The 24,894-nt window shown below is 35.2% G+C and overlaps 1 protein-coding gene across 2 annotated transcripts in view; it reads right to left on the minus strand.

Annotated features, from left to right (window-relative positions):
- Positions 1-24,894, minus strand: part of LOC124359572 (GATA-binding factor A-like) — an 86,082-nt gene that overhangs the window by 9,755 nt on the left and 51,433 nt on the right. For both annotated transcript variants that reach the window (XM_046812442.1, XM_046812441.1), the window contains exons 2-3: positions 2,829-2,917; positions 572-805 (exon numbers count right to left, since the gene is read on the minus strand). In XM_046812442.1, the coding sequence (XP_046668398.1) occupies positions 572-805; positions 2,829-2,892 (298 nt within the window). In that variant the 5' untranslated portion in view covers positions 2,893-2,917. The remainder of the gene's footprint in view (positions 1-571; positions 806-2,828; positions 2,918-24,894) is intronic.

Below are 24,894 nucleotides of genomic sequence, written 5' to 3' on the forward strand. Positions count from 1 at the left end.
AAAATGGTAATCTATAGAAGGAGATGGATACCAATGGTACACTGTTTAACATGTGAAGCTTTAAACCTGACACGTAAAACCAGCTGTTAAATATGTTGTAAAGTAAATATAATTTTCTTTATATTGTTGCTATCGTTCAGTTATCCTGGCTTAGGTATGTGACAATACTCTGGCATGATGTGTTTATTTAACAAATTTGTAGTTATGTGTTAAGTTACTATCCACCTGAAGAAAGATCAGAAACGTTCAGTTACTGATTATTTGTATTACATCGAAATGGCCAAAGTTCGAAAAATCCCATCACCCTTTATCAAGTTGAGAGACGTTAAGATGATATCATACACGGGTCTGGCAGTTGTTAAGTGTATGACCCGGCTGTCGATAAATTTCTTTCCCAGGCGTGATATTATACAACTTAAATAGCGTTCTCTTTCGTTATTGTAACATTGCTGATTTTGTTCAGAATATCCGCAGTCTGAAAATCTTGCGTATTTGCCTAGTTTGAGATTCTCAGTATGTGAAAGTATATTAGTTACTAAAGTGAAGCTACTATGAACAGACTGATACTGACCGTAGGGAAGAGATCTCTGGAAGCCTGAAGGATCGTACGTGCGCCACATCATAGTGGTCTGGGCGGCGTAGAAGCTGTTGGTGAAGTGGGCGGAGCCCTGGCCATGGTAGTGTTCGTGGTGAGAGCCGGAGCCCTGGGAGTGCCATGAGGAGTTCTGGCCACTAGAGGAGTTGTAGGCCGGGTTCCACTGGAACACGCGGTTCGAGGGTACGTACACGGGCTGCTGGGAGTAGCCTGGGGAGCAGTCACAGGTTAGGGTAAGAGGGAGGGCAACAACGTATACAGGAGAAATGAAGGTAGAAGAACAACTACATTGAAATACTTGCAGATAAAATAGTGTAATTAACTGCGATTTAAGTTATATCATTGTAACATGTTTAATTCAACTTTGGACAAAAATTTAATTTATAATTTTCTGTTTCAAAATTGATGGGGATTACTAGGTTTTAACAAGAAATTAAAAAAAATCCAACGCAATTAATAGTTTACTAAAAAGTGGCAAATCTAAAATATAAAAATTGAGTTTCTCATTGGTAAATACCATATTATTAAGGAAAACGTACTCTAATTTACTATGCCTATTATTAATAACAATATTAATATAACGTGTTACACACTCTGCGAGGTTAATCGACTAAATCAGGGTTTTTCAGAAATCAAAATTCTCTTGTCCGCCTTGAAACCAGAATACAAAAACTTTTCAACATAACTACATCTGGTAACATAAGCATCAATCACACCAGCCATATATATCGGCAAAGTTTTAACAATCTACCAACACAATCTGTTTTAGTGTATGCAGGGGAAGTCTACTGTATAACGTAAACCAACATCAGAACGACTCATCAATATCTCATAGCGGCTTTGGTAATATTGTTATGCCATATTCAGCCAAATCACGTTATATTTAAACATTGTTAAACAGCTGATCGTTAAACCTTACAAGTTACCAACGCTACAATTATCGGATTACAAAAATCATTTTCATTAAAAATGAGTGAGTATTTTGTAACAGCTGATTGCAATAATAAATGCAATGCAATATGAGATTATCAGTCAGGTTTACCAACCATCCGACTAATAGAATAACATTTCTCTTCAAACTACAAAAAACTAGTTTTATTATTTATTTGATGAAAACTACAAGGAAGGTATAACATATATGTTATTTTTGAAATCAATAAAGAATCTACCTTCTTTTAATTAAGTAAAAAATTGTCGTTACCATTAAAAAAAAAAACTCGAATCCTACATTCCGTGCTTGCTGGTCTTAAACAATATTTTCTTTATAATATTGCAGAACTAGAAGAAATTTCATGCAGATTTCATGTAAAAACACCTTACAGTACTGGAACTAAAAAGAGAACTGTGAGTTTGGACCAAAAACAGTTTTTTGTGCAGCCAGTGAATGACGTAACCAATAATTAAGTTAACCACACTGAGTTGTTGCCTTTTGGCCTTGTGACACTTCCTCGGACCAAGAGGAACTGCCAACGCCTCCAGATCAATAGCCAAACGATTTTAAACGGGACCTGACGAATTATTAATAATGAAATCGAACTTTAAGCTCGCAATGATAGATGGCCTGCATGAAAAGTCTAAAGAGTTCATACAAACCCTAAAAAAGGTATTTTTATTGGAGTTTCAGCAGAGCAAAACAGATGAAAAACAAGTATATCTAGTACCAAAATACCTCTAATTGTACTATTGTGTTGAGACATAAAGTGAGGAATAGCACAGCGAAATATGTGGTCATAAGGAAACTATGTAAATAATTAAAATATTGTTGGTTTTCTATCAATATGATTTTATTTAATAAATTGTAATATTTTAATTGGTCACTGTTAAATGTAGTAACAATTGTTAGAACTAAGGTAATGAACGGTGCTGGACCATGAGACCCTAAAATTAATAAATAAAGCTATAAAATATTTAAGCTCACTAAGTTTGATAATATAAGAGTTTAGATAATTAACGATTGTTAAACATGTTTAAAAAATATTTTTATATAAGACGTTTATTAAATTATTCTCTCTGGAAAATTTATATTTTTGTTTATTTTATGAAATGAAAATCGGACTAAATATTAAGGAGCTCTGCGCGATCAAACGTACCTTTTATTGATGGGTTAAAATGTAATGTACCCGTTCCCATTGTAATAAAAACCAAAACCTCTCGATAGCAAAGACAAAATGACAGCATATAAAATGTTATATAGCAGATATGTTAAGAACAACAATAAAGGCTGTGACGTTACCGGAAGTATTGGTGTCAGGAGAGTAGTTGGCCGAGGGGGCAGCGCTCGCAGCGCCGTGGAACATGTCTAGACCAACGGCATAGCACTCCCTGCAAATTAACATTCATAATTTATTACATAAATAATGTACATATCATTTATATTTTATGGCCCCATTACAATTTGATAAGACCGGAACCAGGAGTTAATATATAGGCAATAAAACTATTTAAAACGTACTTTAATTAAGAAAATAAAAATTCTTATCCTTGCAAAAGATGAGGTTAATTACCCAAGTGAAGTGTTTGATGACGCTGCATACATGTAATTCTAGGTATATAAAACTATTACGCTTAAGCGGTAAAAAAGTTTTGATTAAAATAAACCGTTACTACTGAGTATCGAAGGTTGCGACAGAACGTAGCAAAAGTGCCAGTGTCAGAGAGCAACTCTGCTGCCCTTTACATCCATAATCAACCGAGTACTTACGTGGAACTTTTTGTCAAGAGGTATGGAGCAGACGGACAGACTACGACCACATTATAATAGTGCACTGTGGTATATCTTCCTATTAAATCGCTTTTAATAAAAACCTTTTGTATTGCTTTATCGTATGTAGACAGTTTTTTCTCTCTGTGAATGCATGTGTTTTTCTCAAAAATAGTATGTCGTAGTCAAAATATGTAAGATACCATTTGAATATTTAAGAAAACAGCGACGAAAACCCAACTAGCAAGATACAAAAGGGGGTATTTTATTAATTCAAGATTAAATTTATTAATTCAACGACGTCGTTAGCTAGATAAAGACGATTGTTTTCATTTAATAATTCGAACTTAGGAATTACAATAAATGTGGGCAATTCGTACACGTATCTATTTCTTTAACTTTACAGTTCTATAATATGTTTTGTCTTTGCTAGAATGGAGATGTATTTTGTTCATGGACATAGTGGTTTTATCCAAGATTAGTTTAATTAGATTAGAATTTAATTCAAGATACACATTTTAGCATTTTAGAATGAGTTCGTTTTACTTTTATAAATTATAAGTTTTGGCATTCCTAAGTTAGGAAGCAGTAAAACGATTAACAGACATCATGTCAGAAAATTAATTTAAATGTCTCCATTTCAACAATATGGTTCTGAAATGCATTAATGTGATTTAATTATTGATGATTCAGTCAGATGGAACAGTTTTAGGTTTAAATTAATCTTGTTGGGGACAAATCACGCCATCGCCCCTGAATCAGATAATGTCAAAGTACAGGACGCGGGAATCTTTTCAGTTAGAACGTTGCGTGCTCTCTTTCCCCCTAATTTGTGAGGGGGGAGGGGGAAGGGGAGTTTGCGTGATCCCAACTTTTTAAACAATTACATTGTTGAATAATATTTGTTGTTAGTGTCTTATTAATGGAAAACTACTGTTATTACTAGGACACGTCTTACATCATATTAAATTTGACAAAGCCAATAACACAATTTACTTTTTTCCGAAATCGGTAGAGGAGTTTTTAAAAGAAAGAATTAGATCCTCAGCCGCGATAAGTTTTATTAACGTTGAAACTTAAGGTTAGGGTTAAAAATATGAAACGATAATTTTCTCAGATTATATCTTTAGACTATTAGTTTGGTACACTGAAAACCAATACCGTACATAAATAATAATGTATCATCGTCAGACAACTTGATAAAGGGACTAAAAATCGCCACCTTGACCAGAGGGTCTGTATAGGTTACCTGAAGTTTTAAGGTTTTAAGTTTGAAACTAAGAAAATATAGTTTGAGACAAACACTGTTTTTATATCCCCTTATTTTGACCTTCGTCAAAACGAGTGCAGCTGACGACCGATCTCTTTCTTGGTAAACGGACTGTAGGTCCACGTCGTAAATCTGCCGGAAGCATTTCCTACCTGCTTCTTAAGGGGTGGACAGTGGGTCCCAGGTCGAGATCGTGGACCCACTGTCCGACTCACGGGTTTCTTTTGACGAGAGGTTGAACGACTCACTCTGCAGCACTTGAACGAGTGTTCCAGATCTATACTCTATATCTGCTAAATATTGTTCATTTAAAACCTTTCGTTAGCGGCATTATGTAAGCTAGTATGTCTCTGTAGGCAATACGTTTCGTTATTATTTATTTTTGATTTATAGGCAAGAGCCACTATTTAAAGTGGTAATAAAATATTTTGTTTTCGTATCGTTACCTATTTACAGTAATTTTAAACGACTATAAATGTAATATATTAGATATAACCTATTGGTTGTTTTAATTATCAAGTGTTAATAAAACAATAAATAAACTTTCCATTTCTATTAACTTGTACTACGTGAAGTGTCTACTACTACTACTTATACTACTACCCGTAGATACAGTATTAGGGCCTATACTAACTATGGACCAAGAGAAGGAATAATTAATACTTAATTACTTTAGATGTTTATGATTCATTAGGATAATGCCGAATTACTCAGATAGTAATATAGTGATGTGTGGAATTTGTTTAAATATAATTCAAATTAGCAATCTACTTCATATGTGATAGCTTGAGTTTTGGTTTGAGTAAACTGTTGTTAATATGTACTGCTTTAGCAGTAGTGGAATCATCACTGATCACAATGAAGAATGAGCGCAGGTATAAAAACTATTGCACGGCCAGGTCAGTTTTGAAAAGTAGGACAGTTAGTCCACGGGTGTCGGCGTGGACTAACTGTCCTACCCTGCAGAAAAGTGACGTTAGCCACCCTCGTCAAAACTAGGCGTGGACCTACAGTCCTACAATCCTCTTTCTTAGTGAAAATGTCCATCAATGTGAATGTGTACTAACAGGAATGTGAACTGGAGTCAAACTAAATGACTCACAGAATCAACCCTTCCCACTTAGTTATGTGTTCTTTATCAAGGTCCATAAAAACATTTGTGCTTATAGGCTACAATGCAAAATTAACCTCCTCAGTATATTGTATAGACCGTGAGTATGTTTAATAGGTGAGAAGATTTCTAATAATAGTAGAACATGTTTCGTTATTTGGTAGCCTTGAATGAGAAATAAGTTAAACTAAATACTTTTACTTGTTAGATATCGTATCTTAATTTGCAGATTTTAAGTCGATATTTTCCATTTGTTTCGGTCTTGACTTCATAATGTCTTTTGTGACATAAATGTTATCAAGGCAAAAGTGATGCTCTACTGAATCTTAACACCTAGCTAGAGGATTGTTTTCAGTGGTAACCGGAAACGTGCGTTACAACGTGGATACTACTTATAGTAACAGTCCTTGCTATAACTTTACACATATAAATACATACAACATTGTTGCTTCTATAATCTTACGTCACAATATTGTTGCTATAACTATCATAAATTCCTGTTCCGGGCCAAATTTCTTTCCACCAAATTGATTGGCCTCTCACTTTGTCTACTAATGGTACGCCACTGTGCCCTACAGTGTTACAATTCTGTATTCCAGGTAGCATGGCCTGCAGGAAAAAATATATGTATAAAGCAACTCAGTTTAACAAAGCGTACGGAGTAGGTGACACATTCGAATAACCCTTTCTCAACTATCTTACATAGATGAAGATCTGATATTTCAAACCATTATTAGTACAGTTCTTTCAACAACATAACTTTATCTTGAAGCTTTGGTGAGCAACTATGAAAAATAGCGCACTAAATCACCTACATTTGAACACATTACCTATAAATCACTAAACAGTGTTAAAAGAAGGAGTATTGTCTAATTGTGTCGCTTGTAATTCATAATTAGTTTTGTTAATTAATGATCACCGATGATGAGTTCTGGCGGCGGCGATTAATTAGTGTACTGTACGCCGTGGCGCGCCCAGCCGGTCCCCGTTATCGAGAGATAGGTGGCCGGATATGCGGGCGGGCGGTCTGCTAGCTTATCACTGATACACCCGCTTATCGTTCATGCAGGCATTGTTGTGTCGCCTTTATCACGACGTCGTTACCATTAGTGATAATGTCCGCTGATAACTGATTGTAGCAGTCTAGTCGCTCAAGGCGATTTGACTCTTTGTCTAAAATTAAAGTCCTGGGAACAAAAATGACTTTTGCAAACTCGTATGCAATGAAATGCGTGTTAATTTTACTAACTGCATTTAATTAGGTGAAATATAGCCAGCAGATGTATGGAGATATAAAGAAATAATGACATTTATTGTCTATTTATTTTACAAATACGTAATTTTTTCTAAATATCGACCACGGCTAACTGCTCAAAGTTTGCAAACATAGGTTTTCTTGGGATTAATAAACACCAAAAACCTAACTTAGCTGTGCTCTCTAACAATGCTGACGATGACCAAACAGAGTTGCTTCTGCAGTTCGTGGGTTGTCTTTGTCCAAGAGGCTGGTTGATGGTGAGCGCCTTGTGTTTAACGATAAATGGAGTGTCGACTACTTTGTTGAAAACAGCAACACATTTGTGTATCTGATTTGTGACGAAACAATATCCACGTTGAGATAGTAAAATATTTATATGTTATAAAATAACCAGGTAAAAGTGCAATCTTTGACATAGTCTTCTCAATCTCAACGTGACATTTTTACCAAGTGCAAATATCAGATCGAGGCTGTGGCTCGAGCCAGTTTCAAGACTTTTCACACTTTAGTTAAGGCTGACAAGCCTTTTTATGAAGGCAAGTTAATAAAAACCTGCACCGAGGGCCGGTGAGACATTATGTCCCCAAAACCGGCAAATGTCACCCAGCTTGTCTGCAAATACAGTGGCGCGCAACAGAAGGCGCTGACATGTTTGAGAGCTATTCCACTGCGAGAGTGTATTGAGTAAACGAACATGTTCTGTTCGGCTCAAGTACTTCTTTTATTAGAAATGTAAATAGTGATTTATAAAATGAAGTTTTCCAAATCAGAATTGGCCGATGTTTCTTTAATGGAAAACTTCTAAACTTTTACTTCACCTACAAAATGCTCAAGGGTATATATAAATATGGGAGTAAAAGTACGTGTGGCTCTAAAACCAAGCTTATTGCGTTATGTTTGCAATACAGTTTAGAATGCTGCAGACGAAAAACCACTTGTTATATAGCATAATTCACCAACAAGCCTTGTGTGGTAAAAACCTTTCAGAAGTAATGCAGGTTGCTGTTACGATAGTCAAATATATTAGGTCTCACGCTCCCAATTTAGGTATTTTCTATCAAAAATCGATATTGAATATCCAGATATGCTATATTCCCTTTACTGAGAGTACGTAGCCTAAAAATAGGATAATTGCTGCAAGTTTTTAAACTATGTTAAGCTATTGATATATATTCATAATTGCACAGACCAAGCCTACGAAGAAGCTTGCAGATAATCAATTGGTTTGGAGGCTTGCATTTGCAATACATCTGACTACTCGTATAAATTATTTGAAACTTCAAAGGAAAAATAGTTTGTAAATGGTTTCTTCTAACGTGTGACAATTATTTTAAAATAAACCTAGCTCTTTTTGAAAATAGGTTATAATGAAACACCTGTCATTTTATCGTTGCATTATGCAGTTGATACATTTTTTAAACTAAGGGAGGATTTGTAACTCGCTTCGTTTACTTCGATTATGCATCAACCGCAGAAAAGATAGAGCTTTTTCAGTTGAAACCGAACATTTATCTTCAGAGCTTCAACTTTAACTGATTACTACAAACGAGATCCTGGAGTGCTATAAGAATACAGATTTTCCATTTTCCCAGCCACCCTAAGTTTTATTAATTAATTGTAGTGATTCATAATCCACAATATTTTACATTGTTTCCTTGTATGCTTTTTACTGATGACTTTAAAAGAACAAAACACTAATAACGTGAACAGTTTTTGGTTTTTGGATTAATATAAGTGAAAAAACTTCTTAAAACTACTTTTGTTAAATCCTAAAAACGCCTAAAATCTACTTTGCTGATTGAGGTTTCAAACTACGAGCCAAGGTGGATTGACATTGTTGGCCAAAAACAAGTGCATACATCTCACACATACACAAGAAAGACAAGGAATGCTTCAACAGAAAAACGTGTTTAATGATTTATCAATAATTGTAAAATATCTTAATGTTAGTACCTAAATGGACATGTTTTGCTGGAAATGTGTGATAGTTTTCTTAAAAACATAACTTACTACATACGTATTGTCTTTCAAGAAAATACATGTGGAAGTACTTGGGTTACCTTAAGTGCTTTTGGGGGTTTGCACTTCGGTACCCAAATAGAATTTTTATCTCTCCAGATTCCGGAGGTCAAGTCTGTGACAGCGTCGGATTCCAGAGTTTATTTAACTTAGCCTATTTCCGAGTTTACGTTTTGAAATTATTTGTTATAATGTATATTTTTAATGTTCAGGTTTGTTGGTGAAATGAATAACTTATTATAATTTATTGCATAATATAATAATTACATGTGTTCTAAAAAGGTTTTATACCTAATATTTAAGAATCCGTTAGCCAAAAAATTGTGAGCGATATTTTATTAAGTGCAATAAATATTAAATGTTTTATTAGACTGCCAGTTTAAAGTACTAAAGAAACAGCAAGACAAATTCTCGAGGCTGTTTTTGAAAAACAAGCTAGCGCAGTGTGGGCTTGTAAGTTAAGAATGCAGAGATTTTCCATAGAGTAACTTTTAATTAATAATTTTGAAATATTTGCTTAATCCGATGTAGGCTACAAAAGGCATGGATAAACAATTTATACGAGGGATGGCTATTTTAAAAGCTGGTTACGATCTACTAATCATTTATGTTATATTCCTTCATTTTTTATTTATGTTATTGAGGCACATTAAGTCCAAGAATTATACCGAATTAATGCACTTGTATACATTAAGTTGTATACCAACTGGGTGGATAAAAACCTCTTTATAAGAATAATTATACAAATAAGACTATTATCAACTCTCTAATTCAATAATAATAGAGTTTTGACAACAGGAGTGTAACATTTGACACAGCCAAATGCTCTATTTATTTTACTACATTCCAAAATAACGGTAACTATATTAGATAGCAAAACAGTTAGATGGCTATCCAAATAAAACCTCAACAATAAAAATTCGACTATGAATAATGCAGATATACCAATCACTACAGATAAAAAACTATTAATTGAAGATATACCAATTTAAACAAATACTAGCCAAACAACATATAACTAACAATTACCTACTACTTATATAATCTGTAGTGTACAAGTATGTCTAGAATAAAACTGTAATTCTAAGCTAAGACAGTAAATAAACAAGCATCATGTACAGTTAGATTTAGCTAGATTAATTCGTGCCTTGAGTAAATGATAAGTAAATGAAAAGGTCAGACAACAATATTATTAAATTATTCTTAAACAATTAAAAATATAGATACTTCAAACCACAAAAATAACCAATAGCTGCAACAGAGAATGATAACATAGTATAATAACATAGTATACAAAACTTTTTGTACAGTTATACTATTGTTGCTTAATTTATTATTACACTAATATTGTTCACACATTGCTATAGTCACCACTACTATACTATCTATATGACATGCAATTAGCTCAAGCCACGATCATCATCATTGTTGAGTTAAGTAGGTTATGTGTGTTGTTATTAGTGTGTACACATATTAAAAACCCCCTATTGTTGATGTATAATTTTTATTTTTGTTAATACTCGTGGTATGTGATTTCGTAATGTTAGGTTCTAATTAGTGTATTATTAAGAGTTTACTTTGCAACTTGCACATATTTTTCTGTTGTAAATTGACTGGTTGCCGTTAAAAAAATAAATAAACATTCCAAGGAAAAAACACAACTAACAATTATAAGGGTAAGGGGTGTATACTATGTAAATTTACAAAGCGTTCTGATCGAGATGCATCTGGGCCAATGATCGCCCTTGTGTGAGTGGATGCTGTCGTCATAGAAATCATCATCAATCATCATTGCAGACCATTGGAAGTGAACTGTGAAATTCATAGTCCTTCGTACAATGCCAGCTGCTGAAGAGACCTGTTGACACACGAACGTCAACCTCCTTCACGTCAGGTCAGCCCAATAGTCCACTTAATAGTTGATACAGTGCCTAATCTGCAAGTAATGCAGATTAAGATAAAATTGCAATAACTGGATTTGGACCTCCCTGTATTACATGGGAAAGCGCACTCCACTCCAGTCTCCAGAATTTCCTTTGGATGGAGGCCTTGAATTTCCTTTTCTTCTTTTGCCCAGGAGACCAAAGACTCTCGCATATTCCAGAATCTGACGTATAAGAGAGCAGTTCAAGTTTCCAAGGGCGATTAGACTACGTAGGACTCTGTGTTGACCTTAGAATAAACATCAATACCTTGTTTGCTCTGATGCACAGACTGTCAATGTGCCCACCAAACAAACGGAAGGTCACGGGAAAACACCAGATGCAAGTCTTCAGCAATGTTAACTCTGTACATTTTTCTGAGGTCTTAGTTCTATGGGTCGTTATAATATTACACTTTGCATTAAGAGTCATGTTATTAGAGACACACCACTGCGTTGAGAAAGTCTTCTTTGAACTGTGTTCCGTGACTCAGTTATCGTTTGGTAAATCTTTTTCAAGAATAGGTACCTAACATTTTAACTTTTTATTATCGTTCGAATATCAACAATATAATTTATATAAAGTTGTGTATCAAAACGCTAAGGAGTAGCCTACGTTGTAATAGATCATTGTGGACATAAGGGATACTGCTTTGGCCAATGATCCGTATAAATTTATGTACACGAACCACTGCAGAAATTAGTGTGTTGATAAATATGTAAATTGTAGTCCCTTGTCTCATAAACACGAATAATGCAGTCCAAATCTACAGCCTAGTCGTATGTCTCAATTTAGACCGCAGCGTCCAGGAAGTTGAATATAAAGAAAGAGACGGATTGGTTATTAATTTGGAGAAAGCCGTGCGTTTGACAGTAACCCAAACATTAACGTTATTTAGGAGCCCTTCTGGTGTAATAAATAAGGCGGCCGGTGCCGGGCCGAGCCACTAAATAACGGCAGATAAATGAGATGCGTGCGTCACGGCCGCCATGTCGTGGCCCCGCCCACCGGTCCCGGACGACCAATCGGTGGCTGCGGATAAGGTGATTGTTGTCCCTCTCCCTCACCCTCTCGTGATCGATATCCAGGCTGGCCACTCGCACCGCGTGGAATACCCGCAACAATATAAGTCAGAATAATAGTTTGTGGGATGAAAACGTTTCAATGTTTTCATAAAGAATTAGCACTTTGAATGCTAAGTGAGACGTGGCATGGGGCGGCATATATCGGCGTATTAGGCGATAACAGATAGCGCAACTCTTGGACAGATATTATCGTGGTGGTGGCCTCTACGAACAAGGGATCTGGATATTACCACAACTTTAACACACACACACACACACACACACACACACACACACACACACACACACACACACACACACACACACACACACACACACACACACCTACATGCACCTGCCTTGAAAGTAAGATGCTAGTCAATTATTAGACAGACCAGGCAGGCCACTCGCCTGTAAATGTAACAATTTGTTTGATGTACACAAATTAAAAATTCTAAGGAGATCAAGAAGTAGCTACGGTAAACACGTGTCCCTCGACAACTACTAAGTTAATGAAATCCTTCACATCATCAATTTTTCTGAGCCCATACTGCAGTCTAAAAAGGATGTAAAATCTTTCTAGAGAATTTGTCAATTTCTTTAGAAACAGGTTGAGAGATCGGTACGGATAAATTTAAATGGGGAGGCGATTCTCAATTTGGGATGAGTTAAATTTCTGGGGAATTAGAATGAGGGAATACTTTAGCAATTTTTTGGATGAATTTCTAGTTCTTCTCTAGAAGAAATTTCTATTTTGAAATTAAAAAAAAAAACCTAAGTCTTTAATGATAGAAGTGTCTCTATCACATTGCCCCCCCCCCCCCCCAGACACCACAAGGCGGAGGTATGGAAAGCAACCGAGCGTTTCCCCACATAGGGCAGGGCCCAATAAATGCAGGATCCGTAAAAGGTTTTAAGGAAGAATGGTCACTGTTACGGAGCATAAAGTCGATAAGAATAAGAATTATTACTTGCAGGAAGGGATAAATATTATATTGTTAACATTGTAAAATAATCTATTTTAATAAGACGGCCATTTTGGGCGAAGACTTTATTCATAGAGCTAAAGCTTATCTCCCCCTCCCCGCTGTTGTTGTTTTTTATTCTTTAAATTTGAATATTGAATAAAACCCTGAACGGAAAGAGAGCGTTATTTTTAAGGTGGGCTACTCGCGGCGTGCACAGCACAGCCTACATCCGTGCCGAGGAATCGCCTGTTGAATGTTAAAAAAGAAATTTCGTTATGAAGCTACTTTATAGTCCAGTTTGGTTAGGGAAGACCATAGAAAGCTAAAGAAAAAAATATCAGCCTAAATATGGTCAACGAGAAACAAAACTAAAAATACAAAAAGCCTCCACAATGGTCGTGGACACTTGAGGAGATACCAAGGAAAAGGCTTTGTTCACAAGCAACAAAACTAGCGTGACTAGTTAGTGTAATGTAGCAATCAATGATTTCAGGGACTCACAATCTTGCAGAACCAGGTTAAAACTAAACCAAGTAGGCTTCATTCCCTAGAATTCCTTGCACGTAGGTGGATATAACTTTGAAATTAACAATAGTCTAGCAAGATTTAGTCAGCTGGTATTTTAATGAGTCCGTAGAACTGTATGCTTTATAATAACAACAAATTTGGGTGTATGTAGTTAATGGAGGGGGTTAAACACGGAAATAAGTACAGAGTATTTACAAATGAGTAAAAAGTTAATCTCAGTCGACTCTATGTCAATTGTACGGTAATTTCCAGTTTTTGTTGGTATGATACAACGTGAAATAATTGAAATAGATTCCTATAAGAATGCGGGTTTCTTTCATATAATTTACATAAATAAAATATTAGTTGATTTAACAGCGCTATTCAAGTGCCTTATCTCCTCTCTAAAGTCTATAACATTTGATGGTTTTGCATATTTTTAAACATAAAAAATGCGGCTAAGGTGTGACAAGTTAACTTTACAATAGATTTTTAGAATACAAAGATCCTGAGGTAAAATTAGTAACTTATCAAACGAAATAAATAAACATAATTTCAACCAGGCCATTATTAAAAACCTATCTAAAGTTAAGCCTGATTTCAAAGAAGACCATTATTATCTACACATATAAAACGATATACAAATTCTATGCGTACAATCTATTATTGAGGACGAATGATTTGAAAGGATAACAGGATTTCATCGTTTAGTAATATTTCATCATTATATTCTACAAGAATAGAACACTACGTTTTGAGGATTGGAATTTAATGTCTTTTTCATGTGACGAAAAACCTGCAGATACGAGTAAGTAAGTACAATTGAATAATTGGCGTTAAACTCGTGCCTAAAAGTCAAAAGATCATAACAGAATAAGTTAAACGTCGAAGACTGCACAATACATGCTGAACACATCACAGAAAGTGAGGCACCACTTCTCTGTGTGCAGTGAATAAAAGGTTAGGGCCCCTAGAGGCCGGACAGTCTCGGACATTGAAACTCCTAGGGACTCTAGGTTTGAATAAACCGGATCTAAACATATTTAGGATGAAAGTTTGGTTCGGAAAACATATGACTGCTGAGTATTCCTAGAAGAACATATTATAATGCCTGATTATAAACAAGTTATTATGCATTGTAGCGCAAAACAAACATGTGTTTTAGAATTATCAGGTCATTTACAATAACGTTTCTGCGTGTTTATATATATATATATATATATATATATATATATATATATATATATATATATCTATTATATAAAAATGAAACTGTTCGTGTGTAACAGCATCACTCACAAACGGCTGGACGGATTCGCCTAATTTTTTTTTTAATTTGTTCGTCTTGATCTGGAGAAGGTTATAGGATACTTTTTATCCCTTTCCCGATTCAGGATTCCGCCCCACTGGTTACAGAAATACCCGTAAGAAATGCATTGCAGCAAACATATGTTATTAAGTGAAAGAGTCTTTTCAAATTTTTAATCAGCTGTTCTTTGTAAACAAATATAATGCGACAAAAAATATATTTATATATAATTTAATTACTACACTTATAGTTTTAAAGCATAGAGTAAGCTTAAGAGAAACGACAAATTTTGTTTAAACTGTTTCTGCAATCACTGTTAAACATAGACTTTACTATCCAGATAATACAATTCAAATTTGACGTAAAAATTCACCTTTAACTGCAATATTTATTTAATATAAACCATGCTCATGCTTGATCAGAAGAGCAATGCAGATATCATAATTACTATCTTACGTTGGCTACAAATATAAAGAATGTTATAAAATCAACCTTAGTTGTTTTTTTTTTTGACAGAAGTATCAGGAATGTGGTACATACCTTCATAATGCGCCCAAGAAGCTCACGAAGGAACGACTTTCAATTATCTCAGCAATGTTTAGAATGTGATAGAAAATGAATAAGTGAATATAGTGTACTGTTTTCAACGGGAAATTGCGTGCGAAGCCGCGGGAAACTTATTGAAATGCGCAGCGAAGCGCGCCGGGTCCGCTAGTATATATATATATATATATATATATATATATATATATATATATATATATATATATATATATATATATCTAGTCAGGCTTCTCAACATGTAGAGAGCATACAAAGTATTTAGTAGCATACAACATAGCTTGGTTAGGATCGTAAGTCAGTCTTAGGAAATAATACGTTTCAATTTGACGGTCATTCACATATGGGCAAGGTTGTTTTCTCAGGTAGGCTATATCAATAACATAGATCGAAATTGTCAAACAATAACTATTCTTACTTCTTTTTGATAACTCTTACAATTTCAACCGTTTATAGAAGTATACAATTGAACTGTTATAAATAAACATGTTTACAAACATAATTTCGGATTAATTATAACTAAATCAATTACATTTTTTTTAAAGAAATTTTTATGCTTATGGCAATATTAGTTTAAGATGTGTGTCTAACGTGTGTAATTTAAAGATTATGAAGTTTCAAAACGTTTAAAGTATTACGATTATATTAACATGCAAAAACATTGAGCTTTATTTTCTCGTCAGTGTTTTTGGGTAAAATAAACTTGTAATATAATGTTGCATCTTCACTTGACATTTAGAGATGACGGCCACGTATTCTACGTTTTCTTCCTTCTTGCCGGAAGGGATACTATTTTGTATTGTTTATTTCTTGATTTGTACAAATCCGTTTTACTCCAACTAAGAACTTAATGCGGATACACCTAGCTATGTTTTATAACTTAAGTTTGGCTACTTTCTAGGTGGTTTCAGGTACAGTGAGAACGTGTTTAATGAAGTAGATGATGCAATCCATACAAGATCCACGTAAATCACGATAAGCTAGAAAATTAATTCATGGCGAGGGTCACCAAGAATCTCCTGAACGTTTTAAAGTTCAAAACTTTAAATTATATTTTTATATTTCAAAACACTTAGATCTCCATACCCGATCTCGCAGGAGTTTAATGGCGATGAAATAAGTCGTTTACCATTATCTGCATGCTCATCCACCACGAACGAAGTTGAATAATGGTTATTTTTTCGTACTGTTTTCTTAGATAGATTACTGAATATGCATTGCTGAACAAGCACAAAACTATATCTGTGTGCGTTTTGGCTTTGGACGCTGTAAGGAAAATATTATCGATATTTACGGTAATTATACCTTCCTGCTGACTTCACTGGATATCGGCGTGACATCCTTCACAATAGTGTAGACGTCCACTTTACGCTCATTTATTTAGTCCTGAATGTGTTTTGCACGTAAGAGGGTAGTCGCTATGTTTAGCCTCGCGAGTGAGGGTGTGGACAGCTATAAGTCAGCAAGTCAACACGCGCCACGCACACGCCCATACATCAGCGCTAGTTAGCCCTAATTAGACTGTGAGTGTCGGCCTCGTTAGTTCAAGGATCGATGGTGTGGCTTGTGGCGTGTGGCGTGTGGCGTGATGTGGCCACATTGTACCGGCCACAACAGTTCGATACAGTGCGTGTGGTGGCCGAGTCCTGATCTATATGACAGGCCGTTTCTACCGAAATCCTCGCTAGCTGTTGGACAAGGGAGGGTGTTCTGTAATCTTGTGGGACACGATACAAGTCCAGATTTCTCTTGAAAGCCAGAACCAATGATAAAGGCTGCAGAAAATGTCAATCTAAAGGATTGTTTCAAAATTTTGTTATATTCCGTTTTGGTACCGTATAACTGAAGTAGTGCCGTTTAAAATACACGTAGAACAATTTTGATATTATTTAAGAAATCAGAATGATATAAATAAGGTGATTTTACTATAACAGACAACAAGAGCATCTTTAAAAAGAGGAGCTTGACTCTCCATACTATCCAGAAGCGGCCAGACCGGTGTAGTAAGTGGCAGGGGTGTCATGGAAGCAGATGGGTAGCCAGATCTGGTGCGGGTAGAAGACACAAAGCGTAGTGCCGCCGCCGCTACTGAAGAACACACGAGTCCCAATTAGCCCAAGGCACTTGACTCCACCAGGTGCTCTATACCACAACCGCACTGTGTCACTTCCACTAGCTTACATTAGAGAATTGTATTTCATTCTCCTGTGGAGTGGCATGGGTTTGAAGGAAAGATTTAGTCAGACTCCCTGTCTTGTTATTTTAGCTGAAACATTCATATATCTTAGCTCTGTAGAGAGTGAACAAGTTTAGTAATCATTATGTAATATACTATTTACGTAATCACACTGATGCTAAAAATAAAACTACTTAAAATAAAAAATATATTTTTCATTGTGTTCAAATAAGCCTACAGTTACTGAATAGGGACTAAGTTTGTGATTGGGTGATTCCTAGGAGCACTTGTTTATTGGAACTAGTCTCTAAAGTTTTATTCACACTTTGCATGGAATTGTTTTGTCGAAAAACTATTGAGACGGTTAATTTCATAGTTATAACCAAGTTACATTTATTTCTTGTAACATACAATATAAAACGTACTGTAGGGTCCCCCTATAACACACTTCATTATACAATATTACCACCCTATGTATGTCCGATATAGCAAGATTTTTTAAATCACTTCACTTGATATTAAAATACGGTGATCAAAGGGCTTCAATTTTTAAGTAACTTGTCCTATTATTTGTTTTATAACTGAAGTTTTTGAAACATGACGAATTTTATACAATTTAAAAGGAAAACATAAAACTTCTATATTTATAATAAATATCCAGTAAACACACCCCCTACATAACAAATTTCAACCTTTAAATAGCGACATTTCCCACGTTTTCAACCACATTGTAACGCAGTTAAAAAACTACATTTTCCGGCACGTTTTGACATGAAAACAATAACACTTCCGGTGTCAAGAGTTAGTGTTGTTGTCTTCGACATGGTATTGATACAGTGTATCGTTCCAACTGACAAGAGTTTTTACTCTGTCGTGTTTTTATTGATTGCTCGAGTGTGCGATGAAAGACATAACCTTGAGAAAGTCTTTAATGGAATTTATCTGCGTTGCGTTAAAAGTCCTTGTAGAAAAAATTATAAATTGTTGAGGAACTTTAAATTACTCACTCCACGTTAACCATAGTCATTAATTAAGAATAAAAATATGAAAAGAGTCAAAGGTGGATTTCCTAAACATAGCAAAAAGCTAAAATTAAAAAGGTAACATTAGTCTATCCATAAAATAAGGGGGTTTCCTTTACATGTAATGTAGGTTCAAATTTAACTTTAATATTTTTTTTCGTAACTATTATTTATCGTATTCATCCTCAATATAACTAACCTAGTTTTTCAGAATTTAACAATATAAAATGTTTAAATTAGATGTTCCATTACATAAGTACCTTCCCTATGGAAAAAGAAGCCTCCTTAAAGCAGATTGGAGATTCAAACCATTTTCGAGTTACCAGGAAAAGCTATTTTTATTTCTTTGGGCAAGGATATTAGGCGTAGGAGTCTTTTGAGTGGATGATGATTTGAAGTTTAGTAGCATCGTGGTCCAGAAAATCAAAACTACTAAAACACAACATTTCTATTCTTAGCCAATTAAAGTAAGTTGCGAAGTTTTTCATTCGAAGTTAACATTTCTCTTGAGATCTACACGTGAAGAATGTTTGTTTGCAATTCTTTTCTGTTTTAAAGGTCGACAAGTCTTCTGTTTGCTTACAAAATGGCTTGTCTCCACTTGAAGCCTGCAACTATATAGTTTTTAGCTCACTTAGACAAGACGCTGAGGATAACTGTTGTACTTAGCACCATAGAAGTCATATGAGAACCGTAGCATAGGCGTATGCAGGGGGGGGGGGTTTGGGGGTTTTAACCTCTCCCCCCCCCCCAATTGGTACAAACATTAAGGTATATTTTAACTTGTGGTAAACTGAAAGTATACTTGTAGCCGAATAATGTAACATAGTTCAATTTTGTTTTAATTTGTTTGATATTTTAACTACAAACAGCTGACATATAGTAAGCCACAAGACCCATGCTTCGTAAGTTTTCAGAATGACGAGTCCGTCTGCGACCCGTGGGGGTTGACAAACATAATACAGACCTCACTTCCTGCGCTTCGGGCGAAAGAGACAGCGAGCAACGGCCATGAACGCCTGTCTACCAGTCGTTTCTGTGAACGACTAATTTGTAACAGTCTTAACATAGTTCTCATCGCTTTCCGTTATTGGCTCTAGTCGAGTATTAGTGACTTTTGTTGTTAATGAATACAGATAGTGGTAGTACTAATAAAAATAAAATACAAGTACAAAACCTCAAGATTGCTGATTTTACCATTTAGAAATATTATAATCCTTTAAAGTGATTTAATTTTACTTGCAACTGTTATACATTTCTCCGGTATTGTTTCAACCAAAATTGTGTAAGACGTATACAAAATTCGATGCTTATCAAAACGTGTTTTATAGTTGACCTGGCATGGCCAAATTGTACTGTAGCAATAAGTTGTATGTTCAAACTTCTTTAATTTATAATAACTATTAATATTAAGAGGGCCATTGATGTCTGAAATATTAGCACCTTACACTTATCATCTGTTAATTTCTCATTTTCTGATTAAGAAACATTGGCTATAATGATTCTTTCAACATCTCTTTCATTGAATACTTTATTCAAATTTTCATGTTGCAATGTTTTTCGATACTTTCATACTTAACAATTATCAGTTTTGGTTTTTTTTTGTTTAAAGTACTTGCTTCTAAGAAACTGCTACATAAAAGCCAAATTTGTATATTAAAAAATTATTAAAATGTATATACCGTGCCTCCCCTGTCAGATCTCAGGTTGGTGCCTGTAATAGTTTGTCTAAAATTGTAACCCAAAAGAATGTATAATATGACAATAGAGTCCTTGTTATCACTAGTATAGTTATACTTCGATAACATTAAAATCGAAAACAACAAAATAGATTTATCTTTCGTGGATTTATATCGTGTAGCCTACGTTTAATTATTATAACGAGATTTACTAACAAATCGCTATAACGTGTTTCTGTCACACTTTGTACATGCAACCCCAAATTACACAACCAAAGTAACGAAATATTGTGCTTTAAATTATATTTAACCTGAATTTTATATTTTGTATGTCTATATTTGATAATCGCCGAGAATTTGCTGCGTATATGCGCAATTCACGTAGTTAACTTAACCGCACAGCCGCGGTAAAAAACACAAAATTAATAATTTTATATCTTTAAATTTGTGTAGTTGTATACACAGTAAATATATCCTGTATAAAATATATGTCATTTTATATAAACATATTTTGTATAAGGGATGACATGGTTTGAAGGCATTAAAATGCCAAATACATATCATTTAAGTAATACAAATACACGTCCATATTTTAAGTAAAATATATGTACAAGATATGTATCTTGAAAGCCCATATTTGAACGTATAAATTCTAGGTAAAAGGTGGAGGATGTGTCTTAGTTTTAAGATATAGCTATTTTTCTCAAGTCTTTCTCATTCTTACCAATACAGCGTCATTTTCTTGAAATTCTTTTTTTCTATCGGGAAGTCTCCAAAAGGGTACATTTTCACTTATGTTATAGCCGTTCTTGTAGAGCATAAAACAACAACAATAATAATGCTCTCAGACGGCTGTTAAAACTTTAATTTTTTTACAATTTTTAATATTATTAGCTTTTTACATATTCTGGTTGTGTGGGGGGGGGGGCTCCCGTACCCCAGCTTTCCTTAGAGGTACGGAAAACTTTTGGGCGTAACCCCCCCTCTCCTCTACATCATCCTAGATACAACTATGGACCGTAGGAGTCATATGAGGACTTAGTCACTGCTTCCGTTGTGACAGGAAATAAAGGTGGGTACGGTTCGGGTGAGGTAGGGGAGTCTCCTGCGCAGATCCCATGTTCTTCTGTCATGAGGAGGGATAGTGGACACTATAAGTGACGAGTCATGCCACTGAGAGGCTATGAGTGTCACAACATCTTCCGATCAATGCTCTACCTCATGTTTAGACTCGCACAAATCTTCAACATTAAGGGAACTCCACGTACTCCAACAGTAATCATCTACAGTAAGTTAGACATATTGATCATCTCTTTATTTCAATATCTTGACATTTGTGGTGTAACGTGTCCAGATAGACCGTGTAAGTGACGCATCGGTTTTGCTGCACCCAGTGTAATGTCTACGGAGAGGTATAAACCAGTCACAAGTAAACTCTTGACTCTGAAGTTACTCACTGTTTTTCGATACATCTTTATTTTACAGATAAGTGCTATCTGGTTAAAATTATCCGACTATTTGCCGAGAGGGGTACTGTAAGCCGATTGTTACGGGAGTTACGGGGGCTGCACGTTGGGTTAATTCGGCAGGGGCGACTAAGATCGGAGTATATCAGCGCACATCCTATCATTTCTGTTCTTTCCTATTTATACCCTTACTCACCCTTATTTCAGTTTATGCTGCCGGTAATGTAATAAAAATACCTGTGAAAATGGAAAAACAAGTCGAGTTTTGTTTTCATTTGTCAATTAGAAAATAGGTGCTGAAATCTAGAATAGACGAAATACTAGATCGAATTGCCAAGTCCGAAGGACCTAATAGTAATAATTGTCCTGTGAGATATTCTTGAAAGATGAGACAACCCGTTGAAGTAATGCGGAAGCGGTTCGGAGAAGGCGCGTTTTTTTAGTGAATGAGATCCCACTCACAACGGTGAGCGCTGACGGTGTAATTAGCATTTTCCCGACGGATCAAAAAGAAAAAAGTCCGAAGTGAGATATATCTATGTGTCTCAGGAAAACCAACGGTTGTTTTTTCTTTCTGAGACTCTTCATTGCTCTTTTTGGTGAATGATTAAACAAAGTACAATAATTAAGGTCCTCGGGATAGTAAAGGATTACCTTATTTAATAATATTTATATTACAGTGAATAATATTTTAAATGTACTGCCCAGGTAGAGCTTAAAATCGTGCAAGCTTTTATGTATGTTTTAAGAGAAATTGTGATATTTTTATTTTGACCGGATACAAAAAAGAAAAAAATTATTAATAATATATTAGTGTTCAGTATTTAATTCAATTTGCTTTTCATTTGATTTTTCTAATTCTTCCCTACAGTATCTATTTGCGTTGTTAGAAAATGATCCGGCTTTGAGAGAGAATTTGGACTATTCTCAATCTGAGAACTTTCTACTAAAGGTTTCACTTCTCCGAAGAGTCCAACAATCATTACCACAGAGCTCATCCCAAGAATTTAATTTTGTGCAGATGATGTATTGGGCCGCTACGAATCTGTACATTCTCATGCACGTCCAAGAGCTTGGGACCTTGGAGAACTTAGTGGCCTTCTTGAAATTCAGTTGCTGCAATACTAACCATGGCGGTTATAGGAATCCTCACACAATATGAATAAAGAGGAAGTTGGATCTAATATAAAACAGTATTAAACTGAATGTGAAATCTTTAGGAAACGTTTATTCTTAGTTGTTACTTTGGTTTTACTTGAGATATTACTTGAAGAGTTGTTTCTTTAGCCTACAACCGATGTAGTACATCAGAAGATCCAGGTTGTTAACTAACGCCTGAGACTAGAAGTCACCAGGTACTTGACAGCTAGTTATAGCTTGTACTTCCACTCCCTTTATCAACATCCGCACTTCCATTCCAACCTCCATCTCCATTAGCTTCAAGCTTGTCTATGCCATGTCTCCACTTCCCATACATGTCTATTGACGTGAATTTTGAGTTTAACTCTAGTTCAACTTCCTCTTACGTGCAGCATCTGAAATTTGGAGTCATTTTCGTCTGAAGGGATAATCAAAAATAGTCGGCGACGCCACTACGATGTTCTGACACGATCCCAAAACACGGTGGATCATCCGAGTCTTCTACACATGACGCAGCTGTGGCGGGAAAGTTTGATTCAATGCGAATTGTTGAGTTTGGCTCCAGTTCACTATTTTCTTACGTGCAGTATCTAAAAACAAATGCTATCGCAGACTTGATTCCTGAAATCTGGAGTCAGTAGCGTAGCCAGAAATTTCGTTCGGGGGGAGGGGGTCCGAAACCGGGGAATCCGGGGGACGTTTTGTGTGTTATTTGCCAATGAGTTCACTGGTAAAAGGTAAATACCAAAAATATGGAGCTTTAGTAACTACGCCTTATAGAAAGTGAAAAGATGTAATAGGCCAATTCAACTCTCACAGCAACTCTAGTACCACCAATTTTCTTGCATAGCTACAGAAACTTTACAAAGTTCGATTCTGGCCGAGTAGAAGGCACCAAAGTGATGTTGGATTCACTGGATAAGAGAGAAAAAGAACAAAACAGAGCTCTTCACTCAAGCTATAATATGACACAACTATATTCTGTGGAGAAAATGAAATACCCCTTCGGGGACATTGGGCCACTGACGGCCGAAAAACCTTTAGAAAAGGAGGGTAATTTTCGAGCGTTGCTCGGGTACAGATCAAACTAACGGTCGGAAAATGCACCGGAAAAACTCTACTGAGTAGAAGTTCGGCTACTTTGGATTTCACTGATTGAAGTATTTATGAATGAGTTATAATGACGATTTTTTGTATCATTACACTGTAGACAAGTATATAATTATCGGGGGAAAAAAATTAAAAAAATCACGGAAATAAAATACACCTGAAAAAATCTAATGATTAGAATTTCAACTACTTCGGACTTCAGTTATTGAGGTAAACGTGGTATTTTTGATTGAGTTAGAACGACGATTTTTTATCATTAAGCTGTACTCGACTACCTATATAATTATCAAGAAAAAAATCACTTCCGGTCGGTAAATACCGAAGAAAAGCTCTCTACAGATTCAAGTTTTGACAATTTTGGATTTCACTGGTTGAGTGGTTGAGGTAAAAGTGGTACTTACAATTTTTTTAGGACATAGATTTTAGGTATTACTTCAACGCCGACTAATAAATATATAACTATCGAGAAGAAAAACAAAAATAATCACTTCCGATCGGAATATATACTAAGGAAAATGAAATAATACCTCAGTCAGTGAAATCCAAAGTAGTCGGAACTTCTTATCAGTAGAGCTTATCCTTGATATTTTCCGACCGGAAGTGATTTTATTGTTTTGTTTCTCGATAATTATATTATGAATTAGTCGGCGTTGAATTAATACCTAAAATCTATGTCCTAAAAAAAATTGTAAGTACCAATTTTACCTCAACCACTTAACCAGTGAAATCCAAAATCGTCAAAACTTGAATGTATAGAGAGCTTTTCTTCGGTATTTACCGACCGGAGGTGATTTTTCTCTCGATAATTATATAGGTACAGTGTAAAGTTTAATGATAACAAAAATCGTCGTCCTAACTCAATCGAAAACACCAAGTTTACCTCAATCACTGAAGTCCAAATTAGTTGAAGTTCTAATCAGTAGAGTTTTTCAAGTGTATTTTTCGACCGAAAGTGATTTTTTATATTTTTTCGTCGATAATTATATACACGTCTACAGTTTAATGACACTAAAATC

The sequence above is a fragment of the Homalodisca vitripennis genome, chromosome 4 (genome assembly GCF_021130785.1).
Source record: "Homalodisca vitripennis isolate AUS2020 chromosome 4, UT_GWSS_2.1, whole genome shotgun sequence".
In the NCBI taxonomy this organism is placed as follows: Eukaryota; Metazoa; Arthropoda; class Insecta; order Hemiptera; family Cicadellidae; genus Homalodisca; species Homalodisca vitripennis.